The sequence below is a fragment of the Trachurus trachurus genome (genome assembly GCF_905171665.1).
Source record: "Trachurus trachurus genome assembly, chromosome: 20".
Classification (NCBI taxonomy): domain Eukaryota; kingdom Metazoa; phylum Chordata; class Actinopteri; order Carangiformes; family Carangidae; genus Trachurus; species Trachurus trachurus.
Genome location: NC_139911.1, coordinates 21288699 through 21311028, shown reverse-complemented (window position 1 = coordinate 21311028; position 22330 = coordinate 21288699). Strand labels below are relative to the sequence as shown.

Genomic DNA, 22330 nt, shown 5'->3' with positions numbered 1-22330 from the left:
TTTACTTACAGTCATATAAAATGCAGGAAATCCTATATATATACAGCTCTGGAAAAAATAAAGAGACCACTCCAAAATGTTGTTAATAAATCAGCTTCTCTACATGTATGGCAGCCATCGATTCCAGTGTCACACCTCACTCTACTTAGCTGATCACCTGAACCAAATCAGAGGAAGAAAGATTATAAATAAATTTTAAAAAACACTGTTGCGATTACAAATTGGGATTATTCCACCAATGTTGATTTCTAAACTCTTCCTAACTTTAAAAAGTAGTAGTGTGTTGTTTTAAAATGAATATGAACTAGTTTTCTTTGAAGAATTCTTTTGTTATTTTGACCTGTTGCCATTTTCTGAAAATAAATGTTCTAAATGACAGTATTGTTATTTCCAAATTGGGAGAAGTTTTGTCAGTAGGTTATAGAATGAAACAAAAGTGTTCATTTTACTCAAACACATAGCTATGAATAGTAAAACCAGAGGAACAGATCATTTTGAAGTGGTCTCTTAATCTTTTCCAGAGCTGTATACGTATATAGTGAAAGCAGAGTTGCAGAAACAATGTGACAAAGTTTTTTGTAACCTGACAGAAAAAAAGATCCCACTTTTACAATCTGAAATTTTCATTCACTTATAAAAGACATTAACAATTGTTTTATTTACTGTTCCTTTAGAAAAATGAAGTTTATTTCATTTTAAGAGCACGTTATCATATCACATCATCTACAATAAGCAATCGTGCACATGTACGTACTTTCCGATGTCGTTGGGCAGCGTCTGCAGCGACACATCGTTGAGCGCCAAGTGAGCCAGCGCTCGGAGTTGAGTGAAACCATCCGGCAATCTAGGGCAGAGAGAGGGGAGGGAGAAAACAGCCTCTTAGGGATCTGTTGTACGATGCATGGGATCACTTGACTCTTACAGACTTGCTGGCCGTCCAGATAGTCCCATCTGTTTATGTATTTAGCGTCAAAAGCTTTTTGCCAGCGGCTCCATTGATTTTCTATAAACCAACTAGGATGTCGCTCATCGAGGAGTATGGGGCTGGGGATGGGAGCTTTTGTTTCAGCACAGTGATTTTTACTTAAAGATAGGGTTGTTATAACTGCTATATCGATTAGGCTTCCATTTACAGCCGTGTTTAGTGGGAGAGCGCATCGCAACACAAAGCACGGTCTCCTTAAGCCATTTGTTCTGCACCATCTGTAATTATGTACCAGCATCTGAATGATTTGAGGGATTGCAGTTACAAATCAGACACACACACACACTACATGATTCACTGCACATTTAAAATAGGAAAGGAAAGTAATTAGAGCAAAGAAATGACGCTTTTTATACTTCAGTTCATTTTTCAAGCTAGCTCTGCATCCCTGCCCCTTGTGCTATTTGGGGAAGCACCACACTGGATTTTCTCACGGTGATGAAATGAGTGATGGGCCGTTCCAACCCGCTTACCTGGAGAGGGGGTTTCCACTGAAGTCTGCGATCTCCAAGGCCCTACAAAACTTTATGCTCTCGGGGATCTCAGGAATGTCTGCAGGAGAGAAGAAGAGGTGGGGGGGGGGCAGGAGTCAGATGTAGAAATAAGAGGGTGGTGGTGGTGGTGGGGTATTCTATAGACCGAATCATTTTAAGTTCTTTGTAACCACAACCAGATGGCCAGAAGGCAGAAGCAGAGGGGTGAGAGAGAGGAGAGGCAGAATGAGACAGAAAGAAGGTGGACGTTGTAAAAGGGAGGACGTGTTCAAAGCGCCGTATTACATCTTCATTTTCCTCCCATCAAGTCAAATGTAGAGTGAAATCACACTTTTACAGCTAATTGCTTTTTCCATTCAAGTCACAGCGAAGCCTCCTTCACCCTACGTCTGTGTCTGCGTCCAACAGCGTTTCAGCTGCTGCTTCAGTGATTTACTCCTGACAGGATTCAAGGAGTCAAATAAAACAAACAGGAACACATTCATCTCAGACATAAGATAAAACAGACATACAGTTTCCATATGTCTTATAGCCTACCTAAAGAACCAGTCACAAACACAAGATAAAGACACAGATGTAGGTTAACCATTACCTGCTTAGTCTAGTGCACATTGAGGGCACGAGCAGAAACCTGGACTAATCTGCCCTACAAAGGCAAAGTGCAGTATTTGCATTTTTTTCTTTTTTTTTGACCAATCAAAAGTGTGGCATATTCTCTTCAATCTGGTAGAATTTGATATTGGTGCATGAGTTATTGGGCTTTTTATTTTGCTGTCCAAAAAAGCACTGTGAAACCAAGGCAAAGTGCAGTATCTGCAAAGAGTACTGTACTCCCTATGTTCTAGAATTTACGCTATGATTCCATTGGAGTAAAACCAAGGCAAAGTACCGTATCTGCCATAAAACGGTCAAAATTGGTCAGAAAGACAAACTACAAAATACATTTAATTCAGTCCACCTTTATCTAATCAATTATAGACTTGGTAGTTATTCATAATTTGATGTTTAAAGGGATAGTTCACTCAAAATTCAAATTGCACTCATTATCTACTCACCCTCGTGTCGACTAAGGGCTGGGAGAAGTTTCAGAGTCCTCCGTGGCTTCTCTGAGTTACAGGGGGTCTCGGCGTAGCAGTGCATGTCCATATAACGGTTGCAAATGGATACCACTTTTCTTCGTAACAAAAAGACACACCAAAACACATCCAAATACCTCCATGCTGCTCGTATGTAATGTCCGTCTTGTATTGAAGCCCTGAAATGCGAAATTGTTCCGAAAAATATTAAATAAGTCTATATTTCAAGCTTGTTTGTAGCGGAAGCTTCTCGAAGCTCCTCTTCCTGGTTCGTCCAATAGAGGACGGACCCTTGAAATATAGACTTATTTAATTTTTTTCGGAACAATTTCGCATTTCGGGGCTTCAATACAAGATGGACATTACATACGAGCAGCATGGAGGTATTTGGATGTTTTTTGGTGTGTCTTTTTGTTATGAAGACAGTTGGTATCCATTTGCAACCGTTATATTGACATGCACTGCTACGCCGAGACCCCCTGTAACTCAGAGAAGCCACGGATAACTCTGAAACTTCTCCCAGCCCTTAGTCAACATTAGGGTGAGTAGATAATGAGTGAAATTTCAATTTTGGGTGAACTATCCCTTTAAACATGACAATGAAAAACACAAAAAGCTGTTTTTTTCAGTTCGGCATTTTTACAGATACTGCACTTTGTCTTTGTAGGGCAGCATTGCCTGCACATTGAGGGCACGAGCAGAAACCTGGACTAATGGTCTGACCAGGACTACGGTAGCACTTTGACCACTGGACACTACAGGTGCACATTAAGACATCCCTCCTGAGCCGAGCAGCCGATGACTCTGGTCTGGCTCGGCGCTGTGCTGCCGCAGGAGCAGGGAGGCAGACAGACGGGCCCGGCCCCTCACAGGCCACTGCACACTGCTGTCTCTCTCACAGCAGCGTGCTGCAGTGTGGAGCACAGCAGATGTCTCGCATCCACCACACTGGCCTCTCCTGTCTCTGAGTATCAGTGTGTCTGTGTGCAACCACACAAGGACACAGAGAGGGCAGGACATGTGTGTGTGTGTGTGTGTGTGTGTGTGTGTTATGGATGATGAGTTTGCAAAATATCTCTATACATCAGGCATCAGGAGGGATTCAGTTCTCTACAGTGTGACTGAGGACAGACACCATCAGTATTTATTTATTTGCTTGTCTCTGCTCATTTTGTTTTCAGGACACGCAGACCGTCGGGTGAATGTCTGTTGTGCCTGAGGCTGCTCTGGATAATCTTGGGTCAGCTAACGTTTATCTAAATGGCTGCTGTTAGAGCGTTGATTCTCCAGCTGATTTGGCCACATTGCTGTTGTTAACACCACATGGCAGCAATTGTTTCCACACACACACACAAACACACAACTTGTCTTGTTGTTTTGTGATGTCGGTGTGGTCTCAACAAGAGGGGATGGTTATTTTAAAGACATATCATTAAAGCAAATGTTTGTTAATGGGTAGTCTTGCCAGCTGATGTAGGAGAGTGACAGACGTAAGTGTGCAGGTGACTAGTTTCTGTATATACGGTACTGTGCAAAGGTTTTAGGCAGGTGTGGAAAAAAGCTAAATGCTTTCAAAGATGGAAGTGTTTTTTTTCCGTCAATTAACAAATTGCAGTGAATAAAGAGACGAGAATCCTAAATCAAATCAATATTTGGTGTGACAACCCTTTGCCTTCAAAACAGCATCAATTCTTCTAGGTAGGTACACCTGCACACAGTTTTTGAAGGAAATGGGCCGGTGGTTTTTTCCATATATCTTGTTGTTCTTCTTTATGCTGATGATAGTTCTAAATGACACTGGCTGAATGTTTGGGGTTGTTGTGAATAGATTTGGGTCCAATCAGACGGCTCACTGATGGTACTGCATGATGGATAAGCATTCTGACTTAAAAGCATTTTTTCACGCCCGTCTAAAACTTTTGCACAGTACTGTATGTCTTTTTTTGTCTTTTGGGCCTTTTTAGTGACAGGACAGCTATGGAGAGACTGGAAATGGGGAGACAGAGAGAAGGGGAACACCTGCTCCACCCGTGGAGCTCAACAACCGCCCTTAGTTTGTGTATCTGTGTACCGTTTCTGGAGATGTCCAGCTCCACCAGCTGCATGAAGTTGGCCACCTCAGGGGGGAGTCTCTGGATCTCATTGTCGCTCAGGCCAAGCTTCCGTAGGTTCAGTAGTCTGAAGAAAGGCTGTGGAGACACATGATCAAACGTTAATCAAAAGAGAACATGAAACGTTTCCTCGGGTTGTTGTTATTTCACATCATTAAACTCAATTTCATCATTTGATGCCGTCAGAAGGCATCTGGGGACAAGCTCTGTTGTTAAATATGTTAATAACTTTACCTGAAATGCCATAAAAAAAAAAAACAAGTGGTGGTAACAATAAAGAGGAACATAATCTCATATTTAAATTGCTGAAAACAGAAAATGTTTCACATTTAAGTTACTTGAATGATTCATCAATTAACACAATAGGAACAGACCACTGCCTTTTGACTTATGACGGTTTATTTTAGACCAAATTAAATTCATTTTAAACCAAACCAGGACATACGTACAGCGGTGTGATCTAATTTAAAAAATCAAGCCGATGAGGCAGCAGTTCAGACAGCATGCTTTCACCGACCATCCTGTTAGGCAGTGGTCCCCAAACTACGGCCCGCGGGCCGCATCCGGCCCGCGCTCAAATTCCAACCGGCCCGCGGCCTCTGTCATAAAAAAAAATCAATAATATGCGGCCCGCCAGCACGTACAATTTTTTTCCAGCCTCGATATATTGTCATGTGCATGCCTGTTTGTTTTCCTCGTCTCTGGCCTCCAAACAGGCTGAATGACAAGAGGCTTCACTCTGTGACTCGGTCTCAGCACCTGGGCGCGTTTGTTCCATAGCGGAATGAAATGAAGGGAGTGAAGCCTCTTGTCAGTCATCCAGGATCTTTGTCTCTGTGGGGGGAGGCGGGGCCGCTACCACACACACAGCAGCATGTGAGTTTTGTGAGGAGCAACGCTAGGTAACGTCAGTTGCCAACTTGGTGACTTTCTCCCTAAATCTGGCGACTTTCCAAACCCTCTCATCGACTTTCTTTTTGACCAAAGCCACTGGCGACAAATCTAGCGACTTTTCCGGTGCTGTTTTACAAACGCTTCTGGTTTGGAGACTCGGACGTGAAAGCACGTCATCACTGCTGTCCTCAGCGAGCAGCGGTGCTGCCGTGACCCCCCCCCGTCCCTACAGCACTCAGCGGCGGTGTGACGGAGCTGTCCCCGCTATGAGACCCGCTCCACGCCGCTGACACCCCCACCACACCCGTCTTAGAGCGACATACACAGCCTCAGCTCAGTCACTCACCTCCAGTGGTGTGCGGTCAGGGGTAGCAGGGCCAGCACTGCTAGCCCTGTCAAAAATGAAATAATTATTATTTTTTATAATTGAAAAGTGATTCTGAAATGTGTCTGGAGTCAATTACTTGTTCAGTATGCAACTTTATCCAGAAAACGATTGGTTTTGTGGAACTCAAATTTCCTATGTCCTATAAACGCATCACAGCTCCGTTCCTCGGCTGGGGCCAGCAGTAGTTGCATTGCTAGCCTTTGGTCGAAGCTGGACGCTGCTATTGGGTTAAAACGTTGAGTGACAGTATCATCAGCCAATCAGATTTTGATGTGTTATTGACAGAACGCCCTAGGGCCAGCGGAGTTTCTAGTGCTGGCCTTGGTGTTGTCATTGAAGTTAGCCTGACTGATTGGCCCATGGGCAGCTGCGTGATGACGCACGTAGTCTGTTATTCTGGAAAGCTGATGGCGGGTGATTTAACAGCAAGATTTTGTGATACGACTGCGGACCTTTGCAGAAAAAAATTGATTTTTTGCAAGACAGACGCCTAAAATGGATGCTAACTACAAACCAACAAGCTTTGTGTGGCATAAGGTGGGAAACTATGGTACGACTGGTTGACAGCTAGCTCGGAGCACAACAAGCTGTTCTGATGGACATGTCCACTCTTCAGTACAAGCCGTGGTGATGGGTGAGTGCTAGTTTTTTTTTTTACTTTCTCAGATTGGCGCTGCATACTGTTGGGCTAATAGGCTACTGTATGCTTTTGGTGTTGCTTCTGGGTCAAAAACTCTCTCTCTCTCTCTCTCTCTCTCTCTCTCTCTCTCTCTCTCTCTCTCTCTCTCTCTCTCTCTCTCTCTCTCTCTCTCTCTCTCTCTCTCTCTCTCTCTCTCTCTCTCTCTCTCTCTCTCTCTCTCTCTCTCTCTCTCTCTCTCTCTCTCTCTCTCTCTCTCTCTCTCTCTCTCTCTCTCTCTCTCTCTCTCTCTCTCTCTCTCTCTCTCTCTCTCTCTCTCTCTCTCTCTCTCTCTCTCTCTCTCTCTGTGGGTGTGTCTCAACCATTAAGAGATTGTTAATTTTTAATTTTTGTGGGCACGCTCTTTGGCATGGGTCTGTTACAGAAATTGATTTTATTTTTGAAGTGATTAAGAAGTTGGGCAGTAGGTGCTGTTTTTTTCATGTTTTGTGTCATATGGTGCGTAAAGTGGTGAGTGATCTAAGGGAAGATGATCAGATGGCGATGCTGCACAGTGGTGTCTTGATGCGTTGTGGTTGTTCAGCGGTCGTTGGTGTTGATTAAGTAGTGTTGCACAATAGTGGCCTTGCATTTTTTACATTTAATTTTTTTATTTTTTGGGGGGGAGGGGGGGGGGTTGAGGGTGTTACTGCTGGCCCTGACTGAAAGGCCACCGCACGCTACTGCTCACCTCATATACTGTGATGACACGGTCAATATCTATTCAAGTGCAGTTTTGTTGAGACTTGATAAGCCATATTATTTATTGTTTTGGTTGTGTGTGGTTTTATATTTGAGTGCATCTTTTCTTAACAGAGACAGGGTCTATTCTTGTTTTTGGTTTGATTTTTATTCAAGCGCAATTTTTGATTTTTAAAAAATATAATATAATATAAAATATAGCCTAATAATGTTTCAAATTAACCTAGATATGTTTAAGCTTCCTTTTTTCCCCAGACATTTAGGCTATGTCATTTTATCTGGTCTTCAAATATTCAATTCAATTCAATTCAAAAAACTTTATTCATCCCCAAGGGGCAATTAAAAAGCACGCTGAGCAGTTCAGGTAAGATCACAATAAACAGCAAACACTCACACATACACACACACACGCACACGCACACACACAAATATGAAAAGCAGAGTGATTTTGATAAAAAAAAAAAAAAAACTTGTTTAGATTTATGTAGCCTATCTATGTGAAGAAATGAAAAGAATTCCATTTGCAATGAAAAAACAGTATTAAATAGTTAATTTGCATTTAATGTTAATGGTTCAAAGGATGTCAGGCTGAAAGGTCGGCCGACCCGGCCCCCACACATTTTTACTTAACCAAATCTGGCCCTCTTTGCAAAAAGTTTGGGGACCCCTGCTGTTAGGGATCAACAGCAAATGGTTATTTTTCTGAACCATTTACCTGCTGATTAGTTTATTAGAATTACACACACGTTAAAAAGCCGACCAAAACCAAAATACATCCAGTTTACACCGATATAGAACAAAGAAAAGCAGCAAATAATTAATCATCTGAGATCAGGAAAATGTCAATCCAAATTGAGCCACTAATCAATGAATGGACTAATCATTTCTTTAAACTGTCCTCTACAAGGCGTTCTGTCTAAATGTTGGCGACGCTCAGCGATCTGAGTGAACACACAACACATCCTGTATATTCAGAGGAGAGCGTCTTCAGCGCTGCTCTCTTAAAACATTCCATTGTCATATTCCCAAAAACTGCTCCTCGCCATGGCAACGCCAACCAAACACAGTGGCTTTCGATAGGAGAGCGGCCGTGCCAAGTGCTTTCACAAGAGGCTGGTTGTTGGACAGCGCGGCTCTCAGAGACATTCCTCCGCCAGCAGCGCTGTGTGCGTCTGTGTGTCATCTGTGGTTCAGATGGACGGACAGGACGGACTTAGCGGGGAACGGCCAGAGGGACGGGCCAAAGCTATGCAGTTATTAACCCCTCAATCAGTCCGCCGTGCTGCAGCCCACAGAGGAGCCACTGTCCACCTCTCAGACGCTGTTAGGGGACAAGACACTTGAGGAACTCTGTTTCCGGGGATAGGAATTTGTATAAACACATTATTCTGGGATGCTCTGTCTGGTGAGCTCGAAGCCCACACCTTAGTGGTTCCCAACCTTTTTTGGCTGGAAATTTGACATCACAAATTTCTGGAGACCCCGTCAATCAAGACGCACCAGCTCAGATATTTCTATATGCTGCATTTTATTTGAACATGATTTATATGGGAGAAAGTGAAAATATAGTATACAGTTGTTTAAGATTGTGTGGTGTTTTTAAAGGGATAGTTCACCCAAAATTCAAATTTCACTCATTATCTATTCACCCTGATGTCGACTAAGGGCTGGGAGAAGTTTCAGAGTCCTCCGTGCCTTCTCTGAGTTACAGCGGGGCTCCATGCAGCACTGCATGTCCATATGATGGTTGTGAACGGAGCTCACTTTTCTTCGTTTTCTTCGTCATATGGACATGCAGTGCTGCACGGAGCCCCGCTCTAACTCAGAGAAGGCACGGAGGACTCTGAAACTTCTCCCAGCCTTAGTCGACATGAGGGTGAGTAGATAATGAGTGAAATTTGAATTTTGGGTGAACTATCCCTTTAATCATAATTTTAAAAAGAATAATTAGATAAAAACGTTTTTTTTTAAATTCCTAGACATTTCAGGCGACCCCATTTGAATTTCAGGCGACCCCACATGGGGTCCCGACCCCAAGGTTGAAAAACATTGCCTTAATTCAGATTTTAGCCGACTGTCAGCCAGGTAACTCGGCTGAAAATCCCGTGTGTGTGTCAGCAGAGATAAAACACGCTGAACTGGAAAATCCAGATCACTTTCCAAGATCCTCCACCTTGATTGGGATTAAAGTTCACTAATGTAGCAGCGTTGTGTTCCCGTCTCCTCACTGTTGCATAAACATGTAGCAAATCAGATAACACAAAACCTTCTTTGATGTGCTGCACTGTCAGGTTTATGCTCGACAAAAGCGAGAAGAAAAAAAAGACACTTCTACAACACTCGATACAAGATGCTGGGAGACAGCTCTACAATTACGCTGCCAAAGAGAAGAATGCTGTATTTCAGCTCCGCTCTGTTCCTCGATGACAGACACTGCTCGCTCCTAACTAGTTGTGTGTATTGTGTTTGGATGGGGAGCGAGGGAGCTGCAGCAGCAATGAGCTTTTCCACAGATTCTGTCCGGGTTTTTTTTTTTTGCTGGCGGTGCAGGATGGAGATTATCAGTGCTTCTTTGCGCAATATTGAAAATTCCCTATAGCGTTAGCCTGGGAGTCGCTATTAGCATCCCCACCTGACGGGAGTGTGAAATGGGAGGAGGAGTGAGATAAACACAGGAAAGGACACAGCCAGACAGAGATAAAGAGGGTGTTGGCTCACTGAGCAGCAGGTGACAGGTATCAGATGGCTGCAGTAGGAAACAGGAGCTGACCATGTGACGGGGGCCGAGCCCAGATGGGAAACGGCCCCCGGGAGGGGAGGCAACGGTGCTGGGAGAACAGGTGACACTCCGCTCCTTGAGGTGAGGGTGCTTCAAACACACACACACAGACATACACACACCTGAAAAAGGCATGCCACACACTTTCGCTCCCCCAAAAGTCTGCCTCAGCTGAAACAATACTCTCATACTAAAGTCTAGGAAGCCATATTACACTGGTTCCCAAACCTTTTTTGGCTCATGACCCCATTTTGACATCACAAATATCTGGCGATCCCGCATCACATGACTGCACATGAATCAAGGTGCGCCAGCTCAGATATTTTTATATGCTACATTTTATTATTTTATAAAAAAATAAAATATTTTTTTATATGGGGCAACTCTATTGAGTGATTAGGCATGGGACGCAAGCTTGGGCCTGATCAGCCTGTAGCTGACCGCCTCTGGTGAGGGTGTATAGTGTTAATGGCCGAAACATCCAATGAGCCAGAGAGGAACACTACTGACGATGCATCCCATAAATTCAACTCACCAATTTACCATCTACCATTCACCGACAAGTCCATCAGTTCTTTTTGTATGTGCTCGCACAAGGATATTAACATCTCATCCTGTGTTTTTTGAATCTATTTGAACTCGATTTATATCCGAGAAAGTGAAAGTATAGTATACAGTTATCTAAGATTGTGTGTGGTGTTTTTAATCATAAGAATAATAATTAGTTGGGTTATTTTTTCAAATTCAGTCTAGGCGACCCCATTTGAATCCCAGGCGACCCCTTGTGGGGTCCCGACCCCAAGGTTGAGAACACTGCCATATTACTACTAAGACATAATCAACAATTCTTCCATTCAAGTCAAACCAACTGCACAATAAAATCACTGGTATTAGTAAATTCCTCTTCACTCTTGATATGATCCAGAGCTCAATCATGATGAGGAAGGGCTAGACAGTAATGCAATCATGTCTGTGAACAAGTGGTTATGAACATTCACAAAGATGGCCATTCACTCCCGAGTGTCCGCTCTCAGACAAGCTGCCTGTGTTTTTCTAGGAAACCAACATGACGCCGAGCCCAGCGGCATTTCCATTCGGAGAAATCGCAACCCGCCAAATAGCTCGTGTAATGAAATTGTGACGCTTTACATAAGTAACATGTAATCAATCTGTTCCCTGGTGCGTTCGCTTGCTCTCAGAACGGTCGGTAACCCCGCAGAGTCCATCGATGAAAAACCGGAGATGTCCGTGCCGTTTCCCACCGACCGATGTACCTTCAAATTAAACAAAGGAGAAAGCCAAAAGTGTTGCACGGATCAATGGGTCGATTGGAATAACAAGTGGGGGCAGTGGGATTTAGTGTACCGCCGCCGCCTCTTGGTTGTGTTAGTGAGCCACGGCAGCCTTCACAGACCTGGAGCTTGTATAACCGTTTGGAGGCTGAGACGGCTGTAGACACGGTGCTACATTTCCTTTACAACCTTTTCAACTGGGATGTTTTAATGAGAGCCCTGCAAGAGCTGTTTGGTTAAAGGAAGGGAGTGAAGCTGTGAACAGGAGGATGTAGTGCAGGGGAGGGAAGGAGGGGTAGATGGGAGGGGGGTAAATGATAGCCATGTCAGCAGAGGGCAGTGTGGGGTCTCCCAGCAATTACACTAATATATGCACACACACCAGTCTGCACGCTGCAGCTCATGTGAATGCTTCCACTAGTTCTAGCTTGTGCTTCAAGAAGACAAAATAATCATTTCCAACGTTCTCGTGCCGCTTCCACACTTGGAAAAGCATCAACAGCAAATATTTGCCGTCAACAGCCAAAACCAACAGAGGAAGGGCATGCATCAAAACTGAAAATCAGCACTTGGCCAACTGTTGATAAGTAGTCGGGGGGGGGGTCCAATAGGCAGCCTTTGTTTGACCAGTCTGTCCCTTCCTGAGAGCAGTTGGTCTCGGCTCCTATAGTTGCATGTGATTATTTGAATAAATGGTTAGAGTCATGATGCAGCCATGAGAAACAACACAGAGTAGAAGGTCAATTACATGAATGGAGGTTTAGTTTGCACATTGTCCCTTAATAAACTAAATCAACCAATGACAGAGGCGAGATGCAATATACGAGAAGTGCAATAGTTATTTATTTACTCCTGATGAATTGTGAACTTGGTCGTACTGTCTCTAAGTGTGGTCTGTTGGTTGTGTGTGTGTGTGGTTTTTAAACTGTTTTGCAGGATGCACAGCACTGATTGTCCAAGACAAATTTCCCTCCGGGGACAATAAAGTTTATTCTGATTTGATTGATTCATTAATCATTTGCAGAAAATGAAGAGATCACAGCTAATTTCCATCTGCAGTCCCAATAACATATAAAAACACACAGAAAACACAGACCACAATTACAGACTATTAGGGCCAAATTGAGAACAGAAAACAAAAAAACACAGACTTAAATAAAGTTGTAAATTTAGGACTTTATTCTCGAAGTTTGTTATTTTTTTTATTTGTCAATGTGGCCCCAATACTCGGTCGTAGACCACAAACAAGGGAACGGCTGATACATAGAATGACACAAATAGACAATAGACAGCAGAGACGATACAAAAACACCACAGTTTCCACACCTGAAGAGACCAGGTCAAGTGCAATAGAAAGGTGTCCCCTATCCTATATAGGTTGGGACGGCTATTAAAGACCAGAGATGTAGTTGGAGCGTGATATGGTTTCACACAGAGGAGGAGCAGGTCTGTTCAACATCACTACAACATGGTCTGATCTAGTTAGTGTGAGATGGTTGTGGTGTGATATCCTCCTTTATTGTACAGTGAATGAAGCCCAGTCAGTCACCCATGAGTAACCTGTGAGTGGCAGAAAGCTGCGCAAAAGACACACTGAGCCTGTGTGTGTGTGTGTGTGTGTGTGTGTGTGTGGACAGTTGTAAAATGCTTTGTCTTATCTGCATCATCCTGCTTAGCTTACATTCCTCTCAGACAGAGTGAGTTAATGCGCCTCAGGATGTGTGTTTGTGTGCATATATGTGTGTGTGTGTGTGCATGCTTAAGACACAGGAGAGAAGATCCAGTGCTGTTGGTCTTCAACACACACACACACATTCACACACACACACACACACACACACATACACACACGACTGTTTATAGAGTCTTAGTTTTACTTTGGTTCATGTTGCCAAGCGCTCCGGCTGCATTAACAGCACTCAGCGTGTGTGTGTGTGTGTGTGTGTGTGTGCGTGTGTGCAGTATGTTAACATGCATATTTGTGTGTTCATGTGTATGAGCTGCAGTCGGTGTTTGTTTGAGTGTTTACGAGTGTGTTTATGTGCGCGCTAAGAGACTGTAAATTCACAAAGAGGAATGCTAATGTTTGTGGACCTCACATCGCTCCAGACAAACTCATTAAATATGTGACCGCAGAAATCCAGGAGGCAAAGTGCATACGTGTGTGTGTGTGTGTGTGTGAGTGTGTGTGTGTTTGGGATGCATACGTATGGGTAAACTGTATGTTCTCTGTATGAGTAATGCTCCACTGTAGGTGCAGTGAGCCGAGGCCTGATGTTCACAGAGGCTGCAGTGTTCCAGTCAAGTGACTCCATTTAGCTTACGGTTTCCCTCCAATCATGCCATCAGACTACAGACAGAGCAGGCTCCTCCTGCCTCGCAAACACACACACACACACACACACGCATGCACAAATCACTAATTTCAACCCTCTACTTTCAGGGTGCATTTAGTGTGCAGGAGACCGTGGAGAAACTCCAGACACCCAAGTCCGTCTTTGTCCTAAATCATCAAGCGGGTGCAGGGCTTGTTGTTTAAAAACTACAGTATAAATATCCATAAAAAGACTTATTCCTGGCAGCGGAGGAGGAGGAGGAGGGGGGGAGGGTTGGTGTAACTTCTGCAAAGACAAAAGCATAAAGTCTTGGTGTTGAGCGGAACAAAAACAAAAAAAAAAGGGCTGAACCGACTCCATCAGGTCTCAGCTCGTCGAGGCATTCAATCAGTGGACTCACTCATCTCAGAGTTTTGCTACAAAGAGGAAGTCAAATTACATGCCGCCGTCATTAAACCTCTCCTCCATTCTTTTCTGTTTTACTCTAACACACTTCCTTTCCTTTGCAACTCCGCTGGAATTCCTATCCACACATTCCCGAGCCTCTTAATCTTCTGCCAAAATCTGCCCGGTCCTTATGTCCCCTAACTCTTCTCCCAATATCCATTCCCTCACAGTGTGTGTGCACAAACTACACACTGTGTGTACACACACTACTTGGGTGAGGGGCTCAAAGAGAGAGGGGAGAGGAGGGGAGAGGAGGGGAGGGGGGGCGAGCACATGCTTTGGTGCTGGCCTGGACTCTTTCAGTGTCCGGGGAAATGAAATGAAAAGCAGAGAGGATTTGGTTGACTGAGTAACTTGGTCGGTCAGTGGAGTGGCGAGCCTCATTACTGCACATGTTTCTATAGATAGCTGCCGTCATTGTTGTGGTATAAACTCACTACATGAATGAGCACAGGCTCAACACAGCTCCCAGCACAGAACCATCTCACCGAGTCCAGGATCCTCAGAGCAGCAGAGTTCTAATCTGAAACTAAAAGCACATTATGCAGCAGCAGGACTACATGCTTAGCAGAGATGGACAGAGTACTCCACCGCGGTACTACTGGTCAAAATTTACTCCGTTACAAGTAAAAGTAGCTCAGTCGACATGTTACTCGAGCAAGAGTAAAAAAGTACTTGCTTTTAAAGGTACTTAAGTATCCAAAAGTACATGCTTTTAAATTTACTTTAAGTAAGAGTAAGAGCAAATTTCTTATTTTTCACATCAATGAATTACTATAAATTTTTCTAAATGAATTTAAGGACCTTTTAACTCTTGTTTCTGAGAATTAACTCTTTGCCTCTGAAAAAAACCACCTGCAATGATGTGCTGGTTTTAGGGGTTAGGGTTTCCTTCTTTGACAAACACAGCTTGTGTTCTAGGGCTGACCCGATTATCATATTTTGATAATCGAAACTTCGCGGACATAAAATCGATTTTAATCGAAGCTTCGATGGCCGGGGGGTGCGCGATCGTAACGTCTGACGGGGGGGGGGGGGGGGATAATGAAAGTAATGGCAAATAAACACTGCATATCTCCACAATCAGGCTGCCAGGTCGCCTACTCATTTTAATGTAACAATAAGAACAGGTGTCAAAAAGGAGAAAAGAAAGAAGAAAAAAAACAGTCGATCACGGACTTCATGATCGATTACCATGGCAATAAACGAAGCTTCGAAGCTTCGATTTTTTTGGGTCAGCCCTATTGTGTTCAATAGTATTTTAGAAAAAAAAAAGAAAAAAAGAGCAGACCTGAAAGTAACGAGAACTTACTTACTTAAGTACAGTACTCAAGTAAATGTACTCCGTTACTGTCCACCACTGATGCTTAGTCACTTCAAGGCCGATGCTAATGGAGCAATATGGGCCGAGCGTCCCGTCCCTCCCCCCTCCCCCCTCTAAAGAGAACTGTTTGAAATCCAAAGTTCCCGAAGCCTCCGCACATGAATGACACCCTCGCTGGTCCTCTTCCCCTCCTCCTCCCCACTGCTCCACCTCCCTGGGTTCCCTCCATTTTCCTTGGCAGAGGGACAAAGGCCAAGCAGCTCGCCCCCACACAGGCCTGTCAGTCACAGCCCCCCCCCTCCTCCTCCCTGCAGCCAGGCCAGAGGATTCCTCCATTGTCCAAAAAGGGCACCACAGAGAGGAGAGAGAGAGGGGAGAGAGAGAGAGAGGGCACTAGAAATGGAAGGATGAGGCCTTGAAAGAGGAAAAAGTGGCGAGGGGATAACAAAAGGCAGGAATGACTAAGAAGGATAGAGCGGGCGAGCGGGGAGAGACGGAGCGGAGAAGAAAAGGAAGCTTGTGTGCGAAGGAGAAGAGGAGAGCGCTGAGAGAAAGGGAGTGACGGTGGATTATTAATGAAGAAAGGAGGGTAAACAATGGATTCCCACAGTGCTGTGGACACTCTGCCCCACTAATGGGGGGGACACAGACTTAAGCCACTGACCAGCAAATTATCTCAACGGACTGTAAACTCACTGACAGATGAATCATGTCATTTATTAATCAACCCCCCCCCCCCCCCCCCCCCCCCCAAAAAAAAAAAAAAAAACACGTGACAAATCAACAGACTGTCATTAATGTGGTTTTGTCTGTGTGGGAGACGACGCTCCCATTGGCTCCCGTCAGAAATCGCACCCCCTCACAGCAGAGCAACAATACTACATCCACCTACACACACGCAGAAACCTACACTCTCTCACTTCCTCTGCCCTCGCCCACTATCTCCCACACTCTCTTCTGCTGAGTGTGTGTGTGTGTGTGTGTGTGTGTGTGTGCATTCGAGAGACAAAAAATAGAAAAAGAAGCAACCAAGAAAAGTGAAATCCACAAACACAGCAGCAGCAGCAGCAGCAGCACACTAAACTGAACCTATGGTGTGTCATGTGCGTTTCATTTAAAGCAGCACAGCTAATTCTATTAACTTTAATCAAAACATGCAGCTCGCACACAGGAAACATACAGCCGTGTGTTGTCTTTGTATTCCCATTTATTCCTGTTTGTGCGCCACTGTTAAAAAGAAGGGAAAAAAAGAAAGAAGGATTGCATATGTGCTCAACTGTTTGTGTTTCACTTAAGTGGCACTTTCAGTCACCACACCACCTTTATCTGGCTCCGGTCCCTGGGGCTGAGCAGGCCACACAGAGAGACGGGCGTGGTGAGGCCAGCGCCACTGACAGCCTGACTATAACTCCCATCTACTTCCACCTGTCCTGCTGACTTTGATCTGTGCCGAGAGCAGACGCAGCCCAGAGTCAGGGCCGAGCACGGCGGCGTTGGCAGTTTGGAACTACAGCAGTGGAGATCTGCTCTGACAATAAGACAGTGAGGGGAGATGAAAGCTACAGCTGGCTAGAAAAAATACACATGTCAGTGAGCTCTGCCGTTGCATGATGAGGTACGCACATGAAGTAACTCCAGACGGTGGATGAGATTTTCTTGTTAAAAGAAGCAATATAGGCACAATATAGGAAAAGTAACACTTTATTTGACGCCTATCTCTATAACTCATTATAACCATACTTATAATGAGTTATAGCACTGGATAACTATAACTAACTAACTACTAACTTTATAACAATAATCACAACACACTATAAAGCTTTTTATCATGACTTATAAGGTCAGGTATTACAATATGTTATAATTGTTATTAACTCACTGACAATGCCACATCGAAATGCATTATAAATATAGTTACAATGTGTTATAATTAAGCTTATATGTGTATAACTAGGCGTCAAATAAAGTGTTACCAAAAGTTTCACTATAACCTTTGTGAGCTCAGCTTTGACGGTGCATTCACACTATATTTCATAATCTCTAGTGTGTTTACATTTCCACCTGCTAACTGTGGTGTAACATGTATTTTATACATTACAGGCTCTTTAAGGTTAATTTACTTCGTAAAGGACACTGATGCACCAGACAATATCATAAAAGGTCTTTTGCATTTACCTTTGCAGCCCGAGCTACTACACTTCAAGCACCTGGGGCATCCCATAATTATGGAAATGACGGTGCAAATAACATAGGGCTGCAACTAATGAGTATTTTCTGCCTACGGCGACCTCAAATAACATTTTTGTTTGACCCTCAATCCATAAACCCTCGGATTTTTTAAAACTTTATTTATCTATTTATTTTTATGAATCAATTAGATAAAACATAGAAAAGCATCGAAGCTGGAACCATCAGAGTTTTGGCCTCTTTTTTTTTGTATTTTTAAACTGATGATTCAATTCTTTAAATAGTTGCTGTTGATTTCCCTGTTGATCAACTAATCAAGTAATCGTTGCTGCTGTAAAAATAGCACTGTGTCTTGCTTTGTGCGCCCTCGGGACATCCTGTGTCTTTGCTGGGCTGTCATGTTTTCTTCAGTGAGGATGAGTCAGGACAGACTGGGTGAGGAGTGGATGGATGACCCTGGATGAAAGGCTCTGAGCCCGGGGGCTGCGCGTGTATATACAGTTTATGTGTGCGTGTTTATGATTACGCGTATGTGAGTGGACTTGACTATTTATGCCTGCTGCCTCACGGCGTCCTGGCCTGTATAAACAGAGGGAAGCTGGGAAACGCGGCCGTTGAAGAAAACAAGAACTGTTGGGGGGAAGAGAGGGAACCCTCTGTCAGGCTGAAACAATGATAATGCAGCTCACCACCACACTTATCAAACTACCCGCAAAAACAAGCGCAGAGCCTGATAGTGTTTCTACTGAGTTTCTGCTGTGATAGCCAGATGCTTTTCCAAAGTCAACATGGTTAATAAACAGCCACAGTGACTACAAGGCCTTTTCCCCTTCTAGCCTCCTGGGAATGTTGTTGGGTTGTGTTTAGTTTGCGAACCACTATTATGTTTCAGATCGTCCTGCCTGAGTGAAGCCTGAGTGAAGCCCGGGATGTTCTTATTGTAGATTCCTATTTGACAGCTGCATATACAACGCTGCATCCACTGTTAAATAAATAGAAAGCCTATATTTCGCTTGTGACAGTTGTTCCAGAGAGTTAAAAGGGAGAAGATTGAGAGGGAACAGGTGGATCTGGCATTGTGTGGCTAAGAGGCTCCTTCACTCGGAAATATACAAACGGACATAAGGATTTTTAAAAAGCCTAAAAAGTGATTTTAGAATAATTCGATAGGACAGTTTTTGTTGTATTTGACACTAATTAAGATAAGATAGCCTTTATTATCATTGCATAACGTACAACTGAATTGAGGGTGCTCCCACAGAGCCACCGTGCACCACAAGATAAAAGACAATGTAAAATGTAAAAACAGTGCAAGATAAATAAAAAAGACATTTTTAAATAGAGACATAAAGAAACAAAAAGTATATACACAACAGAAAATAATCACTCAGTGCAGGATAAACTATATTTACCTATCAAAGACTAATGTATAATAATGGTAAGCTATGTGGCATATGGCACTCCTGCTCTCCGCAACCAGGAATGCTGATTGCTTGGTGCAGTAAAGCGATTTCAAGTCAGCATTTTAAAAATAGACAAGTAATCCCTCCACTGTTGCCATATTGGTGGGCTAATCACTGCTTTGGTTTCTAAAACCGTCTCAGTGATAGAAAAGCCTTGCACCACCAGTTCTGGGATGCCATGTCCACAGCTTAATTAAAACACAAACGCAGTAGTTTGTGCTGAGTCCCCGGCGCAGATTTGCAATCCAAACCAAATTCAAAACAGCAGCCGAGCTGGAAGCCTTGAACTTGATCTTGTCAGAGATTTTACACCTGCACTTTGCTTCTGTTTCAGAGAGCCAGACCTCCATCTGACCAACACAACACTTAGAGGGATGTTGTGTGAACGACGGTGCATTGATTATCTCGCCTGCTACATTTTAGAAAGCAGGAAACAATATATAACTGAATGAAACTTTAAACCACACTACAAGTTTTAGAAATCAAGAAGGGAGAGAGAAGGTGGCCTGGTGCTGGGAGGGGTTTCTGTTGATGAACCAGATCTAAAAAAAAAAAAAAAAAAAAAAGTCTCTGACCAAAGAGGGTGTGACTTAATCCTCACCAACACTGCCTGGATAAGCAAATGAGGACTGGTCCAGCAGGTGTCTGGGAAGTCAGTGAGCACAGCATGACCACAGAGAGATCACAAAGGGGTGGGCCTACTTTCTGCAGGCAGCACTATCACTTATTTGCTGATATATTAAAGGGATAGTTCAACATTTTGGCAAGTTGGCCCATTGCCACAATCGCTATATAATAGTCATAGCAGTAGGTTCGTTACCTTTAAATTTAAAGAACGGCGGAGCAGAGCCGTGAGCTGCTCAGAGCTACGCTACGGAGGCTAATGGGATTTTATTGGTTTCCCTCATCAAACTCATCAAATACACAATCCAACAACTCCAAAATGCTCTGGTGGACAAGTTGTGACCTGCACATTCAGCACTTTATGAGATAATAACAGAACGTTACCAGACAGAGTTGTTTTCAAGGTAAATTCATGCAAAACCGCTGATGTGCGTTGCCTTCTGGGGCAGTTTTTCAGCAAGCAGTCTCTGTATTTATCTCTAAAACAGACCTCTGTCTGGTAACGTTCTGTTATTATCTCATAGCGTGGTGAATGTGCAGGTCACAACTTGTCCACCAGAGCGTTTTGGAGTTGTTGGATTGTGTATTTGATGAGGGAAACCAAGAAATCCCATTAGCCTCCGTAGCGTAGCTCTGAGCAGCTCACGGCTCTGCTCCGCCGCTCTAAAAACAGCTTGCACCGACAATTAAAGGTAACGAACCTACTGCTATGACTATAGTGATTATGGCAATGGGCCAGTTTGCCAAAATGTTGAACTATCCCTTTAATGGGCGAGCAAGTGCACAGTGCTCCCATTCAGACTTGTGCTGTTTAGTTGAACTAACGGCCTGAGAATCTGCTGCTACACTGTCACACAGCAGGAATGAAGGAGTACACGGGGAAGTCAGACGCTGTAGAGGAGGCCCCTCCACCTCCACCCCCATCCCCCCCACCCCCGCCTCCCCTCTCCCTGACTTCATCACATGCTTTCTCATTCTCTTTCTGTGTTCCCACAAACATGACACAAAAGCAGAAGCCCTATTGTTTATAGTCCACAGAGGACGTTTGGCTCTTTCCTGGATGGGCTGGATCCGGTATGCGCTGCCTGCCAGCTCTCAGTTTTTTTTTTTTGTCCCGTGGCGCCGAGCCGTGCTGCACAGGGGAGGACCGACATCATGGCAACCGTGGCAACCTCTGGCACCGCACGGCCCAGGTGTTTTAGATATACAAGTCATTTTCTGGCTACTTAGTACACCGCCAACATAAATAAATAACAGCCACGGCAAGAGGAACACTTACTAGAAGAGAAGTGATGCATAGAGATAAACGGCGATGACACTGAGGTGCTTTCCATACGTAGAAATGGAAGTACTAAAGCCAGAACAACCTCAGGTTTACATGTCAAAAAGAAAAAGAGGATCTGGTCTCGGACAGTGTGATACTTCATGATGGTCCTGACTCATGCTCTGTAACAAGTTAATGGAAACAGTGCAGTGATGAATATTATCTTGATGCAGCTACTTAACATCGTTTACTACTGGGATAATGTTGAGTATTACATCTTTTTTTTTTTAAAAAGGAAAAAAAAGAAAAAAACTTAGTGAAAGTTCTTGTGCGTGTTATGAGTGCACGAGCAGCCTCAGCACAATTGATTCATTGTGTTTGTCCAGGTTGTGGCCTCCCTCACAGGATCATGTGGCTCAGTGTCTATCGTTTTCCAGTAACGGTCTTGGCATTCTCCCTCTTGCAACAGGCTACACACACACACACACACACACACACACACACACACACACACACACACACACACACACACACACACACACACACACACACACACACACACACACACACACACACACACACACACACACACACACACACACACACACACACACACACAGGTCTCTCTCTCTTCGCGTTTCTCTCTCAGGAATGTTCCCTGGCTGTTTGAAGCGGGCATGGAAATGGACAGCTATGGACCCACTACCCCCCCCCTTCAAAGGTTTCCCCTCATACGTATTTGGGTGACCTGTGTGTATGTTATGCCAGGTGCATTTTTGTATTGAAATTTCATGCAACATTGTTTTGAAACAGCTACGATTTAACGCTGAGTTCTAAAACTCTGCACAATGATTATTATTCACAGAGCATTTCAGCGCATTCCTTCAGGCCGCTGAGCAGCTCTGCTGACGGACTAAATAGCTGACTGGTATAGATGACAAGGACTGATTGAATTGTGTAATTATAATAGTTAATGTTGCATTACCACTGTGGTATATGGTGAAGTTTGGTGCAAGAAAAGATGTTGGGTGTTTGCTAAAAATATAAACCCGAGCTCAGCGAATCAAAGTCATTTCAGTGTCACTATCATCCCATCGACTGAAATTAACCGACAGATTGTGTGAAACCTAAACCACATTAATTAATTTGCATATATCTGGGACTGGACCACAGATCTGGAGTCAGAGTAAACCCATTAGGTGGCATCCAGAGCTGCACAGACGTGAGCTGACCAACATCTGTCAGGTTTTGCCAGAGTCCAGCAGGTCTGGATTACACAAGGGTTCCT

At 43.9% G+C, this 22330-nt stretch overlaps 1 protein-coding gene across 1 annotated transcript in view; it reads right to left on the bottom strand.

Moving 5' to 3' along the window:
- Positions 1 to 22330, bottom strand: part of scrib (scribble planar cell polarity protein) — an 84879-nt gene that overhangs the window by 43809 nt on the left and 18740 nt on the right. Inside the window, exons 2-4 of the mRNA XM_083995789.1 lie at positions 4627 to 4744; positions 1459 to 1537; positions 755 to 844 (exon numbers count right to left, since the gene is read on the bottom strand). Coding sequence (XP_083851915.1) covers positions 755 to 844; positions 1459 to 1537; positions 4627 to 4744 — 287 coding nt within the window. The remainder of the gene's footprint in view (positions 1 to 754; positions 845 to 1458; positions 1538 to 4626; positions 4745 to 22330) is intronic.